This window comes from Schistocerca americana, chromosome X (assembly GCF_021461395.2).
Source record: "Schistocerca americana isolate TAMUIC-IGC-003095 chromosome X, iqSchAmer2.1, whole genome shotgun sequence".
NCBI lineage: Eukaryota > Metazoa > Arthropoda > Insecta > Orthoptera > Acrididae > Schistocerca > Schistocerca americana.
The window spans coordinates 1011678062-1011697004 of NC_060130.1; the positions used below are offsets into that span (position 1 = coordinate 1011678062).

Here is an 18943-nt window from a genome sequence, read left to right on the forward strand (position 1 = left end):
TTGCCAGTCTACATTTTATATCCTCTCTACTTCGACCATCATCAGTTATTTTGTTCCCCAAATAGCAAAACTCCTTTACTACTTTAAGTGTCTCATATCCTAATCTAATTCCCTCAGCATCACCTGATTTAATTTGACTACATTCCATTATCCTTGTTTTGCTTTTGTTGATGTTCATCTTATATCCTCCTTTCAAGATACTGTCCATTCCGTTCAACTGCTCTTCCAAGTCCTTTGCTGTCTCAGACAGAATTACAATGTCATCGGCGAACCTCAAAGTTTTTATTTCTTCTCCATGGATTTTATAACCTACTCCGAATTTTTCTTTTGTTTCCTTTACTGCTTGCTCAATATACAGATTGAATAGCATCGGGGAGAGACTACAACCCTGTCTCACTCCCTTCCCAACCACTGCTCCCCTTTCATGTCTCTCGACTCTTATAACTGACATCTGGTTTCTGTACAAATTGTAAATAGCCTTTCGCTCCCTGCATTTTACCCCGGCCACCTTCAGAATTTGAAAGAGAGTATTCCAGTCAACATTATCAAAAGCTTTCTCTAAGTCTACAAATGCTAGAAACGTAGGTTTGCCTTTCCTTAATCTTTCTCCTAAGATAAGTGGTAGGGTCAGTATTGCCTCACGTGTTCCAACATTTCTATGGAATCCAAACTGATCTTCCCCGAGGTCAGCTTCTACCAGTTTTTCATTCGTCTGTGAAGAATTCGCATTAGTAATTTGCAACTGTGACTTATTAAACTGATAGTTCGGTAATTTTCACATCTGTCAACACCTGCTTTCTTTGGGGTTGGAATTATTATATTCTTCTTGAAGTCTGAGGGTATTTCGCCTGTCTCATACATCATGCTCACAAGATGGTAGAGTTTTGTCAGGACTGGCTCTCCCAAGGCTGTCAGTAGTTCTAATGGAATGTTGTCTACTCACGGGGCCTTGTTTCAATTCAGGTCTTTCAGTGCTCTGTCAAACTCTTCACGCAGTATCATATCTCCCATTTCATCTTCATCTACATCCTCTTCCATTTCCATAATATTGTCCTCAAGAACATCGCCCCTGTATAGACCCTCTATATACTCCTTCCACCTTTCTGCTTTCCCTTCTTTGCTTAGAACTGGGCTTCCATCTGAGCTCTTGATATTCATACAAGTGGCTCTCTTTTCTCCAAAGGTCTCTTTAATTTTCCTGTAGGCAGTATCTATCTTACCCCTCGTGAGATAAGCCTCCACATCCTTACATTTCTCCTCTAGCCATCCCTGCTTAGCCATTTTGCACTTCCTGTCGATCTCATTTTTGAGATGTTTGTGTTCCTTTTTGCCTGCTTCACTTACTGCATTTTTGTATTTTCTCCTTTCATCAATTAAATTCAGTATCTCTTCTGTTACCCAAGGATTTCTACTAGGCCTCGTCTTTTTACCAACTTGATCCTCTGCTGCCTTCACTATTTCATTCCTCAAAGCTACCCATTCTTCTTCTACTATATTTCTTTCCCCCATTCCTGTCAATTGTTCCCTTATGCTCTCCCTGAAACTCTGTACAAGCTCTGGTTCTTTCAGTTTATCCAGGTCTCATCTCCTTGTTTCTTCAGTTTTAATCTACAGTTCATAACCAATAGATTGCCGTCAAGAGTCCACATCTGCCCCTGGAAATGTCTTACAATTTAAAATGTGGTTCCCAAATCTCTGAATTACCATTATATAATCTATCTGAAACCTTTTAGTATCTCCAGGGTTCTTCCATGTATACAACCTTCTTTCATGATTCTTGAACCAAGTGTTAGCTATGATTAAGTTATGCACTGTGCAAAATTATACCAGGCGGCTCCCTCTTTCATTTCTTAGCCCCAATCCATATTCACCTACTACTTTTCCTTCTCTTCCTTTTCCTACTGTCGAATTCCAGTCACCCATGACTATTAAATTTTCATCTCCCTTCACTACCTGAATAATTTCTTTTCTCTCATCACACATTTCATCAATTTCTTCATCATCTGCAGAGCTAGTTGGCATATAAACTTGTACTACTGTAGTAGGCGTGGGCTTCATGTCTATCTTGGCCACAATAATGCGTTCACTATGCTGTTTGTAGTAGCTTACCCGCACTCCTATTTTTTATTCATTATTAAACCTACTCCTGCATTACCCCTATTTGATTTTGTATTTATAACCCTGTCTTCACCTGACCAAAAGTCTTGTTCCTCCTGCCACCGAACTTCACTAATTCCCACTATATCTAACTTTAACCTATCCATTTCCCTTTTAAAATTTTCTAACCTACCTGCCCGATTAAGGGATCTGACATTCCACGCTCCGATCCGTAGAATGCTAGTTTTCTTTCTCTTGATAACGACGTCCTGTCGAGTAGTCCCTGCCCGGAGATCCGAATGGGGGACTATTATACCTCCGGAATATTTTACCCAAGAGGACGCCATCATCATTTAACCATACAGTAAAGTTGTATGCCCTCGGGAAAAATTACGGCTGTAGTTTCCCCTTGCTTTCAGCCGTTCGCAGTACCACAACAGGAAGGCCGTTTTGATTAGTGTTACAGGGCCAGATCAGTCAATCATCCAGACTGTTGCCCCTGCAACTACTGAAAAGGCTGCTGCCCCTCTTCAGGAACCACACGTTTGTCTGGCCTCTCAACAAATACCCCTCCGTTGTGGTTGCACCTATGGTATGGTTATCTGTATTGTTGAGGCACGCAAGCCTCCCCACCAATGGCAAGGTCCATGGTTCATGGAGGGGGGGGGGGGGGGGGGCAAAGGTGGCACGTTATTATAAGGGCAAGCATCCTATCTCCCTGCAGCCTTGGAGCTTGGTGTATCTAAGAAATCGTTTGGCACAGAGTAAAGGGGTATCCAGGGCACAACAGCCAGCTCAAGTTTGCCAGGGGGGACCAAGGTAGCATGGAAGGTTGTGCCCAGATCAGTCAACCCCACACCGCCTTGTCCCACATTAAGGAGTGGGGGAAGGGGGGGGGGAGGGGAAGGGGGGGTTGTTCATGATGCATGGCAGTATTTCTGGTGTGCTACACACTATCAACTCTGCTCTCTTCCTGGTTACATCTTTGGCAGAGGCAAGGTGACAGCAAAAGGCAGGCTAGATCATGAGGAATGGCTATACAGAGGTGCAAGCAGCTTGCCGGAGGGAGGTGTTTACTCTGCTAGTGTAAGTGACTGAAGGTATGTTGTGTGGGGCCTGGTGCCAGGCTCCCTTGAGAAGCTGAACAGAGTCCCAAGACGGCAGCTGCTTGAAGAAGATGTCGTTGGACACCATACCCACAATGCGGAAGAGCTGTGTGAAGTCACTGTAACTGTGGAAAGATTCAGCCATCTGTTGGAAGGCAATAAACTTCCTTTTTATTTGATGAGAACATCTCCAATTCATAGCCACAAACTTATATGTGCTAAAATATGCTTGCTCCTTCACTTCAGTTTGCTTTTGTGCTTTCCTGACCTGGTATCAATGATTGATAATCAGCTACGACATTTCCAATTCACCTTGTGATTTATATTTTCCTGCTCTCTCAGGCATAAGCATGACATTTTTGTCTGCTCATGAGGTTTGATCAGCTGATACAGTGAGCTCACGTCTGTTTGAAATCATTTTGCTCTCTTGAGCATTGAGATCATATGGTGTAAAAGTTTTGTATTTCATTAACTTGTTCTGTTCTGTGTATGTTGCAGCAGTAACTTGTATACATACATAATGAGAGAATTATTGTTCTATACTTTTTTCTATTACCGCTGAATTGGTGTGACAGTTGTGCACCATCCGTATTTTGAAAATGAAAGGCTTGTGCACAGGCAAGAATGCTTGCACTGTAATAGGATACTTGTGTCTGATTAGGTAAAAATTGAGAACTTTCTGTGGATGAGTGAGCACAAGTCTGCTTCTCCACTTTTGTAGTGTAAAGATTAGAGTTTTTGAGTTTTGATTTTCTTTATAATTAATTGGTGGAGTAATTTCTCATTATGTATTTTACAGTAGTAATCAGTGCATTACATGACTGACAAGAGTCTTGAGGTTCCTTCTGGCCTCGATGCAAACTGGCAATGATAGCGGCACACTGGGTGCATATTGTAAATATTGAATGGACGAGAATGCACACGGAGCAATAAGGTACACATCTTTACTGAATTAAGAATGATCAGCCATCTGATATAGATGCCATAAGTATTACAGTTAATCTTTTGTTTTGTCAATTCAGTTGTAATTTTTAGTGCTGTTTAATCTCTTATGTAAGTGTGCATTGCTGTGAGAGGCATGCACAGATGTGTCTTATTTAGTGTTTCTCTTGAAAGGTCACACTAAATGGTAGCTATTACTTTTGTTGGTCCACTTACATTTAAAGAATTGGTTACAACCATGAAAATTTATACTGGCTCAGCTGTAAGTTTTCTAGTAAGGCCTCCTCACTGCAGAATTCTGATTTTGGTATGCACAAGTACCTGCCCTGCTGATTTTGGTTGGCCTCGTTTTGACTTGAGGTACCTGTTGGGATTGGCCTCTTGGTTGCATAAATTAATAATTTCTGCAAAGGTATGAGATTGGTTAATTGGGGAAGCTGTGAGTGATTGCTTCAAGTTGGGCTAGTGTGTCAATGAGTGTTTAAATTCTTGTCGCTCCAATGCTTAACTGTGTTACTGCGTAGGCAAAAACCGAGGTGTGGTATTATTTAAAGAATACTATCAGTAACTGATTGCCTGCAGCAGTGCCACAAGATTAAACTCACTCTGTACTGTGTGTTGGCAGCACTGCGACTCCCATGTTCTGTATAATAATTCAGCTAATTTGGCATAACTGAACAGTACTTGCACTTTAGATTTTATGTACTTGTACATTTTTTTTAATGGTCCTGAGACTATTTGTGCACCAAGAGTACTTATTCCACATACCTGTGAGTATTAAGGGCTGCAAGTGCATAATATCGATTTCAAGATGTTAACTCAGTAATACTATGCAGCCTTGTCACTGTCTGTTGTTTTATAAAGGAGAGTAAATTTTAGATTTGTGTCTCCACTAGGACTGTTGATATTGTTAGAAATATTGGGAACCTGATATATTGATATTTAAAAAAAAAAATCATTATTGGCCCTCGGCATATCGACAAAAAGTATCGGTATATCAAAGGAAAAAATATCGACATATTGGTCTATAAAAATATTGGCTACACATTGTAAATATACTGGTGATTTTAGAGTTGTATATTTAAGTATTGATTTATTATTCTGTACCGCAACAAACTAGCATCCTGCCTATCCCCCTCAGAGCAAGAATTGAAAGAAAAACAATTTGAAAATTTGTATGTTAGTAATGGGCCTCTGTGCAGATGAAAAGCTTGTATTACAATACTTTTTTGGTCGACTGTTGTGTTGGTAATTAACAACTGTGTACATGGTGCAGTGTCATGAAATATTTCATTCCAGTTAAACTCTCATACCTTATTTTCTTAATTAGTGATTGGCTACATGGCCAAATAAACCTTTTTTCATGCTGATGTAGGAAAATTGCCTGTAGAAGATAATGCTGCAGTTTCTGTTGGTAGCAGTGAATGCCAGTTACGTCAGCATTTCCCCTCACACATCTCCACCCACCGCGAAGACCAATCTTGTCATTTAGATTTTTGTTCATCATTTTTAGCAACTGTTTTTGAAAAACGCCGATGTGAAGAAATAGCACACTAAAAAACAATTCCCTTCACACTGCCATAACCCTCCCCCCTTCCCAGTACAATTGGACTTCTTCTTTTGTGCCATCTATACTTGCTTCCCACAATCACATAGTCAAGGAGAAAGACTGGATGTGATGAAAGCTCAAACAGTAGTAAGACTCCTTCACACTATAAAACTAGAATTATGGTCTACTACAATTTCAAGAGAATTATTTCAAATATTTACCAAAAATCACAAAAAATATAATATAAAACAAAAATAGCGGAACTCAATATTGCCATTTTAATAATGACATATCGATTTTCATATCAACATATTGATATATCAGGGAAGAAAATATCACCAACATATATCGATATTTTCTCAGGGAAATATCAATATATCAATATTTTATCAACAGCAACAGCCCTCATCTCCACATTACTAACTGTATTACTGTATATTTAAGTAAGGAAATTATTTGGTGGCATTATCACATTATTATAAAGATTAGTTCATGCCTTTTAACAGATTTCCACAAAATTTTGCTGCCTGTAATTTTTTTAATTGTGTAAATAAACTCACATTTAACTTTGGACTTCATTTAGTTGGGAACCAGTACCTTATGCGTTCCAAACCTAGTTCCCTACCGAATCAATGGTAACAGAGCATGGTTGAGTGGAGGGGCAGGGTTCTAATCCTGCTGCAGAGGCATTTAGGAAATGCTCGAATTATCAGCCATCATTTTCCTACAGCCTAGCCATCCTGATCACCTGACCTTAAACCATGTGACTTCTGGCTGTGTGGTTATCTGAAAGATGTTGTTTAAGTGCTCCAATTACAAACGTAGCTGAACTGAAGGCATTCATTGCACAACACATTCTGAACATGACCCCTGAGACACTCCGATTTGTTGTGGAACATGCTGTTTCTTGGTTTCAGCTCATGGCAGAAAACGTTGGCAGAAAATGGTGGCCAGCATAGTGAACTACTGTCTTGTGAAACTGATGTAAATTTGGCTTTTTATGCAGTTTTCAACCCCAGGACAATAAAAAAACCAATGTCAATTTGCTTTTCTGCAGTTTTTGTCCCCAGCATAATTAAAAACTGATGCCATTTTGTTTTATATGCAGTTTTTGGCCACAGGACAATTAAAAACTGATTTTTTCCATGCAATGTGGTACGATCTTGTCATGGTGGATGGGCTTATCTAACTACCAGTGATAGAACTGTTGACTGTTGAACTTGTGCATTCACACACATTGAACAGTATGGATGGTGTAACGTGCAACTCAAACCAGAGCCATTGTACTGTGATTCATCAGTCATTTGTAGCCGAACCCAGATTCTTTGATCGATTTGCGGTAGGGGACCAAAAACAGTGAAGTCATCAGACCCATCGCGTTAGGAAAGGATGGGGAAGGAAGTTGGCTGTGCCATCTGAAAGGAACCATCCTGGCATTTGCCTGAAGTGGTTTAGGGAAATCACAGAAAACCTAAATTAGAATGGTCAGACACAGGTTTGAACTGTTGTCCTCCCACATGTGAGTCCCGTGTGCTGACCACTGCACCACCCCGCTTGGTGGGCCAACCTCATTTATGTTAAGATGTTCACTGGATCATCTATTGGTAAAATTTTTATTATTATTATTATTATTTTTATTCTTTTGACATTTCCCCCTGCCTCTATAATGTGTTGTTGAAATGTGATGTCATTCTGAGTAGTGGTTTTCTTTCTACAGCATTTTAAAACTGGAAATTTAATTATGGACATCCTGTATCATTAGGTGTGGCCCTCACTTGTGAGGAATGCTTTTCTTTTTCCCAGTTCTGTCACCTCAACTCAGTTCATCCAACATACAATTTACCGTGCAAGTGGAACAGGATGGTGCCCTCCCATTTCATGACTTCCTAGTGAAACAGAACCTAGATGACAAACTGGCACACAGTGAGTACAGAAAGTTTGCACACACTGCCTCCAGTGGTCACCATATCTCCCAATATGAAGGCATCTTAGTCACACTATGACACACCTGCGATCAAGACAGTCTTCTAACTGAGGTGATGCACCTGGAGACAACAATCCATGGAAATGGGCACAGCAGCAAACATATATGGGGTGCATTTGGACAGGTTGTACAGAGACAACAGCAGGAAGAAAGAGAAGAGCACAAATCATTAGCACGCATCTTGTTTTTCTGCAATACTTCCAGAAAAGTAAGCAGAGTCTTGGAAGTGACACAATGTCAAATGAGTATTTCATCATCCGCTAAGACCCTGACACTACTAGCGTCAGTTAAGGATGGTCTAAGCCTTCACTAATGAGGGATCTACCAAATCCCCTGCCAATGTGGCAAAGTATACACTGGAGAAATTGAATGCATTATAGAAGAGAGATGCCATGAACACAGATCAAATGGTTCAAATGGCTCTGAGCTCTACGGGACTTAACATCTGAGGTCATCAGTCCCCTAGAACTTAGAACTACTTAAACCTAACTAACCTAAGGACATCACACACATCCATGCCCGAGGCAGGATTCTAACCTGTGACCGTAGCGATCGCACGGTTCCACACTGAAGTGCCTAGAACCGCTCGGCTGGCCGTGAACACAGATGCCGTACTGAATAATACTAAATAACTAAATCAGTGATTGTCAACTATAGCACAAAAACTGGCTATACTATAGATTACAACAGAACCGAGATACTTAGGCAATCTTCCTCCTTCTGTGGTTGTGTGATTAAAGAGTTCATTGAAAGTAAGGTCCAAGACAGTCTAACTAACAAGACAGTGGCCTAAAACTGAGCCGAGAAAAAGAAAACTTTTCCCATACAGTGAGGTCTGCATTTGATGACAACAGCATGGACACTGGTGACCACAGCTCACAGCCACCCTCACCACCACCACCGCCTATCACAGTGAGTGCTCTGATAGTGACAGGAGCAGAGTGACAGAGGGGTAATGGCCAATATATACAAGACAGCAACATGAGCGCAACAGCAGTCATCAGAAACCACCTGTAAACGGCAACGAGTCTGTTCGCCAAATTATCACAGACAGGTGACGTGACCCAAACAGATTCATTCTTTCATTCCCTCTGTTCATGCATGTGCTATTACTATTACTTTACCCCTCCTCAATTTTCTTTTTCTTCTCAGCATGCAGAGTCTTTCACTACAGGCTCAAAATGTTTGTTATGCTGGTTTATTATAATTTTTTGTTATAAATGCAGTACCAGATTGGACAGTTCCACACATTTTCTTCACCATACAGTAAAAAAAATACAGATGCATATTTATCAGCCCCTCTCCTTGGTCTCTCACTTATAACAATGGTACAGCAACATCATTTTCTGCCCCCTCCACCCCCCCCCCTTTCTTTGTCACCCATTCCACTTCTTGCCAGAGCCTTTATAATATCACCTTCACACATCATGGTCATGCACCTTCACACATCATGGTCATGACCTACTGATTACCTTTGTCATTAGTAGTAGCTCATGATGTGAAACATTTAAAAAGTGGATTATTGGCTCCAACTGAAAAATTTCTTTTTGACAGACCAGAATTTCTTGAAGGTGTATTCTCATATGATGGATCTAATATTCTGGCAGAGCCCTCCCTGCACAATAGTAGAAGGTGCACATTATTTGGTCTCCATGGAACCTTTTGCTGCCATTTACTGAATGATTAAGTTTCTTATACCAAAATCTATTGCCTTTGTCAAGTGCATGTATTTCTGACACTGCATTGCCTCTATAGAAAGCTTTTCATCACTTGGTATAACTTTTGCCATTACTCAGTCACTCAGCTGACTATGATTATTTTCTCAGTATATGTACAAATAATTCTTCCTCTCTATTCCTGAGACTAAATAAAAGGCTGTATGTGGACATTTCACTTTATTTTTCGGTTAAGTATGTAGCAATTTTGTGTAGTTATTTTTTTTTCTCCATTGGAAGTATCACAGATAATCACCACTGATAAAACATTTAAAAATAAAAGGAGCAAAATATGTATGTTAGAAAGGGTCATTTATTTAGTTGTATAGACTGGCTTCAACATGCCCGGATTGCTGTGTGTGTTAAAGTGCTGCTTCTGGGACAAGGAGGTGTGCAGACCGGCAACGAGGTTCCACGTGCCGACCAGCCCGGATGTGGTTTTTAGGCAGTTTTCAACATCCTATGTGAATATCAGGCTGGTACCCAAGTCCCACCTCAGTTACACGATCTGCAAACATTTAGAAAACTGCTGTTCACTTTCACACGAACAGCATTACACACAGAGAGTTGGGATACAAATATGCTGACCCGGAGGGTAATGGGGGTGGTGACAGGAAGGGTGTCTGGTCACCCCTTAAATTAACCATACCAAATCTGTTCAAACTTTCACTGATGCAGGACAACAGCACACGAAAACGAAGGTGATTTAGACTGGCTTCAAATACTAAGACCATAGTCACAAAAAAGAAAGTTTCGTTGATGAGCATAGATCACTTAATTTAACCTCTTTACAAATTATATAGAAAAATTGGTTCCTGCTTACTGTAGTTGTGATTTTTCTCCACATTCAGCAAGAGCAGTCAGGCCAGAGTCAAGAGATTCATTAATATGCACCCAACTTAAGTCCACCTCCACTAAACTATGATTCCATTTTTGCATAATCAGCTCCAAACCAGAAACATTTTTCCGTGAGATACAGCAACCTGAAAAATATGTTAGAAAGAATACGAGACCTGGAGAACAACTACTGCCATTCAGAAATAGAGTTATTGGAATAGAGGTAACACATTGAACAATAATTTTTTAAATTCTCCATTCAGGATGTTTGTAACAAATAAAAAGAACCTTGTATTTCCCATATGGCTCTTTCAGTTACATCAGGGGACATTTCCTTACCTGTATGATTCTCTTCTCATTTACAAACTTCCTTGTCTTTAAAACTTACATCTTGTCATTCCCTTTTTGAAAACAAAAGCCAATAATTTTAATTTTTCTTCATTCCACATATGAAAACTTTTTCTCATCTCCACACCATCTCTCCAATATTTCAGCTACAGTAATTAAAACAAACCCTTGTGTGACCTGAATGACAGTATTATTATCTGCCACACAGTGTACACAGACTTGCAGAATTTGTATGTACATAGATGTCTATTTCCTAACAATGCTATCCACTGAAAATGTACCCCTGAGGAAAAAGAAAATTCAGTTTGGACTGCATTACCATTATCTAACATTAATTCACTTAGTGTCCCCAGACTTATGATTTCAGTTCCCCATTGGGGTATGCTACTGTGGTGATCTTCAGTCCAAAGATTGATGTTACTACATTCCAACATTTATGGTGTCTGTTTTGATATACAGTGGAACCTCGCGTTGTGAGCATAATTCATTCCAGAATCTTACTTGTAGTCTGAAACACTCATTAAGCAAAACAATTTATCCCATATAAATTAATGTAAAATACAATAATGTGTTCCATGCAGAAAAAGTACTAAATGTTTTTCTTATTCACGCCATTTATTCAAAGAAAATTTTACATACAGTACTATGTAATTTATTATTCACAATGCATGACTAATTATTTTTTACTAGGAAGCTATCTATAGCCATTTGTTTCTGCCGACACTTCAACACTTGGCAAAAATGCGACACTGCATCATTGTCACAAAATTTGTAGCATCCATAACAACTGCTTTATTGGGGTGATGATTTTCAATGTACGATGCAACCGATTACCGTGCTTTCAGCATTTCTCTTACTGCGCCAGAAGATTGCTGCTTTGCTGTTACTGCCTCCTCCTCCTCCTCCTCCTCCTCCTCCTCCTCCCCCCCCCCCCCCCCCCCCCGCCCTCTGCACAACTTTCTGTTGTAAAACACACTGCACCTGCATAAGCTCTTTAGTGATCACTTCTTGGCTGTGATCTTCCACAAGCTCATCGATATCATTGTTATTCACTTCTAGTCCCATGCTCTTCACCAAAGACACAATCTCACTGACTACAGGCACCACAGGTACTGACTCAAATGCCTTAGCACCACATTCAACACGGCACTCCAGCCAAAGCTTCTTTCAAGCAGATGTGAGAGTTCTCTTGGTAACCCCTTCCCATGCCTTTTCAATTATCTTGATGCAGGCAACGATGTTGAAGTGATATTTGCAAAACTCTCTGAGAGTGAGATTGGTAGCTTCAGTCAACTCAAAGCAATGCTCGAAGAGTGCTTTAGTGCAGAGCTTCTTAAAGTTAGAAATAATCCACTGGTCCACACGCTGGAGTAACAGAGTGGTGTTGGGAGGTACAAATTGGATCTTGACAAAATGAAATTCTTCAAGGTGGTGGTCTTGTAGGCCTGGAAAATGGGCAGGAGTGTTGTCCATAACAAGCAAGACATGGAGGGGCAGATTCATCTCAAGCAAATATTTTTTCACCAAAGGACCAAACACTTCACTGATTCAATCACAAAAAAGATCACGTCACCGAAGCCATGTTATCGAAGCTCCACGTCACATTTAACCTGCTCTTCTGGACTTTACACTTCTTGAAGGCTCGTGGAATTTCTGAATGGTAAACGAGCGGTGGTTTAATTTTCAAATCACCGCTTACATTGCCACAAAATAGCAGTGTGAGATGGTCTTTCATTGGCTTGTCACCAGGCAATGCATTCTACTCTGCTGTTATAAAGATACGCTTTGGCATCTTTTTCTAGAATAGATCCGTCTCATTACAATTAAAAACCTGTTACAGCAGATAACCCTCAGAATCTACGAGCATCTTGAAGTTGCTGATGAAGTTCTATGCTGCCTTCGTGTTGGAGCTGGCTGCTTTGCTGTGACTCACAGCGCTGTGGATGTTGGTTCTTCTCTTAAACTTCTCAAACCATCCACAGCTTCCCTTAAACACTTCTTTGGCTGCTATGATCCTGGTGTCTTCTTAATGAGGTTGGTGAAAATCATTCTTGCCTTCTCACAAATGATGTTCCCGTTAATAGTGTTGCCTCTCAACTGCTTTTTATTTATCCATATAAGGAGCAACATTTTGATATTGTCCCTTTGAAGCATCTATCTTTTTAATCTTGTCCTTGTTCTTGAGGATAGTGCAAATAGTTGATGTAGATTGATTGTATGTGTGTGCTAAATCAGCAATGGTCACACCATGTTTGCATTTTTCTATGATTTTACATTTCATTTCTAAGATCATTTTCTTTCTCCTATGTTCATCTTCTTGTGGCTTTATCTTCAGGGACATTTCTATGAAGGTTATTAAAATTTGCACACAAAAAAACTGTGTGAACACAAGTTTAGAAAAATGTGTGATCACAAGCTGCACTGAGATGGTAGCAGAAAGAGCACTAAATCCAGACTGCAGTACACACTAAAGACATTGTTCATATGCCTTTGCTGACAATGAAACATTTCCCCTGTCACATCAAGCCCAAATGGCTGGTAATGTCACACTAAATCATTGTCATTCATTATGTGAAACATTGCTTGTCAAGCGAGTCATTTTTTTTTTTACAATTTGTTTTGCTCTTTATGCAAATTGTGTGTTATAGGAGCTGCTCGTTAAGTGAGGTTCCACTGTATAATAGTAATAGAAATATCATAAAATACTACAAGCTTTTTTCTTTTACTAGAGAACAGGCAGAAAGAAAACAATCTATGAATGCATAGACTTTACATCCAGCATGCAATGTTTTGTTAGTATGATTCAGCACATCACCAAAGCTCACTGTACTATCAGCAAATAATAAAGCACTCACTTAGTATATAAATCTAAATTTCTCAAACAATTTAAAAATAACTTCATATCGAATTAGATAATCTACTACTTTACACCTGTGGCAGACAACTCTATGGAGACTACGAACTTTATATGCGTCTTTGTTCTGTTACTGAATCGTAGATGTGAGGCATGAGCATTGATTTAATGACTGCCTGCATGGTCCAGTAGTTAGCGTTACTAAGAACTGACAGGGGGCCCTGACTTATTTTCAGTGACCACCTTAGACTCTAGAATGAGAGGCCAAATTGGAAGTTATTTGAATTAATAAGGTCTGTTATTGATACACAGACTATCAATGCAGGATCAGATTCAAAGGTTTACAAAAATCTGTGAGCCATGTGACATTCATTCATTCACTGAATTTAAATAGTTTGGATGAATTAGACTTAACCACTGTGGAAGTCCAAGTTTCGAAAATTGCTTGCACAGTAAGAACTTGCAAAACAAACATAATATCTAAGGAAAAAATATTAATAAAATTATTTGTTATCATGCAGTTCTGTAAAATTTTATGCAAGGACTAACAAATACAAGATCTCATGTTTAGCTTGCACAAAAACTACAGTCACACAAAAAAATGAAGCACCTATACAACAAGGTCAGATTTCAATGTAACTTCATACACATACATATCATTGGCAGGTATGTAAATGAATAGGGTTGCAATTCTCTGTGACATATATAACACCAACATGAGTGCATTAATGATGTTTGTATTTAGTGTTGTTACCAGGCCTGGTAGAGTATATAAGGGTTGTGAAAACCATCAGATGTTGAGTGGTCACCGTAAAGGACACCGAGATGCAGCGCACTCATGAGAGACAGCATTATCATCACTTGATAGAATTTGAAAGGGGTCCCACTGTGAGTCTCCACTTGGCCAGCTGGTCGAATTGTGCAATATCCAGATTTGTGGGGCATTCAGATGTGATCTTGGTCCAGCTTTGAACTGTATGGAATCATAAGTGCAGGCATACTCGTCAACATTCTGGTCGACGACATCTGACCACCACAAGGGAGGATCGTCGTACTGTGCACCGTGCACATTGTAATCCCTTCACATCCACACCTGGCATCTGATGATGCATAATGGACTTCCTGCGTCATTCAGTGTCATCCTGTACCATTGGTCAGAGACTAACAGGAGCCACACTAGGGAGTTACCATCCCACGTATAGGCTGCCATTAAAACCACAGTGCAAACAGCTGCATTTGGAGTGATGCTGTCACCAAGAAGCACGGACTGCTGATGAATGGCATCTCGTTGTGTTCAGTATGGAATTGCAGTTCTGCACTACCCTGGATGACCATCATTGGCACGTATGGTGCCGATCTGGGAAGAGGTCTCTTTCTTCCAGTGTTTTGGAAAGGCAGAACAGAGTAACTTCTGGTGTCACAGTGTGGGGGAACCATCGGGTATGACTTCTGGTCATGGCCAGCAGTTATTGAGGTAACTCTGATGGCTCAATGGTATGTCACATCTTGCATCCCCACGTGCTAGTATTCCTGCAATACTACTGTGGCGCCAATTCTCAACAAGAAAATGCTTGTTGCACATGACATATCTCTATGAACTGTTTGTGTGAGGTTGAGATAATCCCGTGGTCAGCAAGATTCCCAGTCTGTCCCTGGCAGACCATGTGTGGGACCAGTTTGGACATCATCTCCTTCCCAGTGTCCGTATATCAAGTACCAGTGACAACATTTGTGGGCCAGCTTCCCTCAGGAGAGGATACAACTGCTTTATGACCCTCCTCCCAACTGAATCAATGTAGACATCCATGCCAGATGGAGTGCAATGTCACACTCATAAGTGGGCTCATACTTTGTAAATCTGACACGATATAATCAGTGAAATAACTTCACATACTCTCTCAACCCATGAAGTTTCAATTCATCTCGTCCTCCCCTTCTGGGTGCTTCACTTTTTTTGTCAAGCAGTGTATTTAGAAGGATGCTGAAGACAAATCTAAAATAAAATTAACTCTTTCCCATTTTTGACAAATATACTAAATTAATGTAGTTTCTATAAAATTAAGTGTATGTTTTGCCTGAGGAACTACAAAGTCACAAACATGAATTGCAATATAGAGGAGGCATTGAGTAGCAGACAGGCACATCTAAAAGTGGACTAACCTACTGGACAAAATCCTCCTTCAGATTTAGAAAAACACAATACTCATCCATACAGGTAGAGGGATGTGGCGGGGGTCTGCTAGGTACAACATTGACAGGCTATGCTGGGAGAGGGGAGAAGGACAGGATGGGGGAGAGGAGAGAAGCAGAGAAGGGGAACAGACCATGCAGGCATGCTGGGGGTTAGAAGGCAAGAGTGCTGGGGGGGGGGGGGGGGGGGGCGAGGGGGGGGGACACAAGGCATGTGTGAGCTTGCAGCAGGAGCAGGGAAAGGAGCAGGGGCAGGTGGAAGATGTGGACTAGCGAATGTTGAGATCAGGGTGGTCATAGGAGGAAACAATATGCCACAGGAGATTTAATACCTGCGCTATTCTGAAAAGCTGTTGTTGGTGGGAAGAATACAGATGGCACAGGCTATGAAGCAGTCGCTGAAGTCAAGTGCGCCGTGTTGCACAGTATGTTGGGCAACCGTGTCTCTTGGTCACAGTTTGGTGGTGGCCACTCATGTGGACAGGCAGCTTGTTTGTGGTTATGCCTGCATAGAATGCAGCACAGTGGTTGCAGCTAAGTTGATACACAACATGGCTTCTTTCACAGTGTAGCCCTGCTTTCGATGGGGAAGGAAACGCTTGTGACACGACTAGAATATCTGGTAATTGTCTTTTACAGAAAAATGAGGAATTGGGTAAGCCTCTGGGAGCAGGGGTGAACATACAAGGATACTGCACTGGTTGGGTAGGTGGCAGAATACCACTGTGCGGTATTGTAGCCTATTGATGCCACACAGGGAGCAATTGTTCTGGGTGCAGAGATTGGCACTAGAGAGTCCATTGCAGTCTGACAGTAGCAGCGACAGCAATCGGCAATGCCCAACTGCCAGCCACATGAGTGCCATGACACCTTAGCTGAGGTGCCACCAGCAGCATGGACCACGTGTTTAAGACACTGCCCAACTGCATCTCTGCCTAGTTGAGTAGCTCCAGTCTAGCAGAGCTTGAGTATTGTTACAGTTGCAGTCACAACTTTCCCGACAAGTGTAGTGCAACAGAACTGGCCTCAAGACATGACTTATGTTTAATTCTGAGGCTTGCTAGCCAGAGTTGAATTGTGAACTGTTAAGATGTTTAACTTGTCCCAGCATTGTCCCAGGACTTGTATAATGATTTTGATGAGGATTCATTGTGCTAAGTTGCATATATTACAATATTTCTCACACTGCTTGTGTTTTCTCATTCTTTTTATTTTTGCCTCAGAAGCCCATGCAAGGTCCAAAAGGGCACGTCACAATTTTGGTGATGGGTCTTTACTTGGTCACTTCACTGGCGATGTGGATTGTGGAAGGTCACGTTCATTGACAAGCAAGGATTGTGGCAATTTCATTTTTGACAATGACTACCAGGCTGTTTTTGTGAGAGGACTTTTGTGGATTTACCACAAGCACAGCATAATTCTGCTTTATTTCAGAGCCAGTGCCATGCCCACCAGATGTTTTAGTGTACCAAAATGTGTACTTTACTCAGTGTTCCTATAGACCTAATTGTATTGTGGTTTGTTTCAGCACTGCACTTCTCGTTTTCTGCTTTTTGTTTGTTGCTTTCCTCTACTGCATTTGCTAGTGTATTTGCAACTGAAACCACTTTGTTGTGTTTTGCTTTGTGAACCATGGGCACACAACACATGTATCTGACAAATGTTGTTCACTTTCAGGCATAGCAGGTACTGTAATTAATGGAAGGAATGACCAAGTTACTGGACGTTCAAACTAAGACATCAGCATTGCTTGCTGCTGCCCCAGCACCACCACAGCAAACAATACCTGCACATGCCCTGCAGTTCAGACAATTTAACACACAGCAGGAAAAATGGGCAGAGCATATAGTGTAGTCATACACACACACTGTGGCGCACCACATTCAAGGTATAGATTGACATACACATCTTTTGTCAATGGTAGGAGTGGAAGTGTATATCTCTGTTGCAAACTGTTTCCAATGACCCATCCTGAAAGTGTTTCATATGAAGAAATAGTTGCTGCCCCAATAGATACTTTGACAAACAGATTCATGTGGTATCTTTTAGACTCAAGTTTCTCAGACTTTACAGACAGCCCACTCAAACAGGAAATGGGTAGCAGAGATCTGACTATACAGTGTAAATTTAAGTGTGAATGTGAAAAATTCTATAGTGATGAGATGTTACGTGATGCCATAACACAGAATGTCTCAGACAGTTGTATCTTCCTGTCGGGTAGACCGTTCGCCTGGTGCAAGTCTTTCGATTGGTCGGCACTTCGGCGAGTTGCGCGTCGATGGGGATGAAATGATGATGATTAGGAGAACACAACACCCAGTCCCTGAGCGGAGAAAATCTCCGACCCAGCCGAGAATCGAACCCGGGCCCTTAGGATTGACATTCTGTCGCGCTGACCACTCAGTTACTGGGAGCGGACTGTATAGTAGTGACAGTAACCAAGCGGTGCACGTAGATCACACACCATGACCCAGCATGGCACATGGTCATGTAGCGCAATGGAAGTAAACAACCATCCCAGACCAAACAGTCAGTTCCTAGGACAAAAATCTTGTCTGCTTTGTTTTAGGTGTAACAAGTGGCAGGGCATGCATGCACGCATGCACAATGTTACACTTGCGAAAAGTGTGGTCACATTCAAACTGTTTGTTTGGAAAAGATCATTTAGAAAAAGTAAGGAGTTCATTCCTCTAAAACTCAAGCCATGAGTATTAATGTACTCACATCCAAACTAGCTAAGGAGAAGAACAGTGTAACATCAAAATCAAAGTCAGTGTCAAATTCCCAGAACTTGTCTTCTATTCAAAGGTAGGTAACAAGTTGTTTGTGTCATTGAACATTTCCAAGCAGGACATTTGTTTGCAACCTGACCCTGAAGCATCTGTCACACTTTTGAAACATGTTATGAGAGGCTAGGTCAGCCTAAACTCTGTCAGTCGCAGTTTTGCCTATATACCGAGTGGTTATAATTAAAATGCAGCTACTCGCAAAGGGCTGTAATTGTCATATGACAGTGAAACTGGGTAGTTATGCTAATGCGGAACTGATTTATGCTGCAAAAAAATTAGTTCTGATTTTAGATTAGATTAGATTAGATTTACTTTCATTCCAATTGATCCGTAGTGAGGAGGTCCTCCAGGATGTGGAACATGTCAGAAAAACAACAATACATGACAAATATTTAAACTAAAACAAATAAGCTAATGTACCATTCCACAGGTTCCAAGTGGAATGATCGTCATTTTTTAATGAACACTAAGAGTCATTTTACAAATACTATTGCACTGAATTTAAAATAAAAAAGTTTTATATTTATTTATA

The 18943-nt window shown here is 40.8% G+C and overlaps 1 protein-coding gene across 2 annotated transcripts in view; it reads right to left on the reverse strand.

The window, feature by feature from the left end:
• Nucleotides 1–18943, reverse strand: part of LOC124555223 (F-box/LRR-repeat protein 6) — a 198306-nt gene that overhangs the window by 61783 nt on the left and 117580 nt on the right. Inside the window, exons 7-8 of one of the 2 annotated variants that reach the window (XM_047129077.1) lie at nt 10217–10376; nt 9709–9901 (exon numbers count right to left, since the gene is read on the reverse strand). In XM_047129077.1, the coding sequence (XP_046985033.1) occupies nt 9889–9901; nt 10217–10376 (173 nt within the window). In that variant the 3' untranslated portion in view covers nt 9709–9888. Of the gene's footprint in view, nt 1–9708; nt 9902–10216; nt 10377–18943 lie in introns of those variants that run through there. The other variant, XM_047129076.1, reaches the window with a different exon arrangement.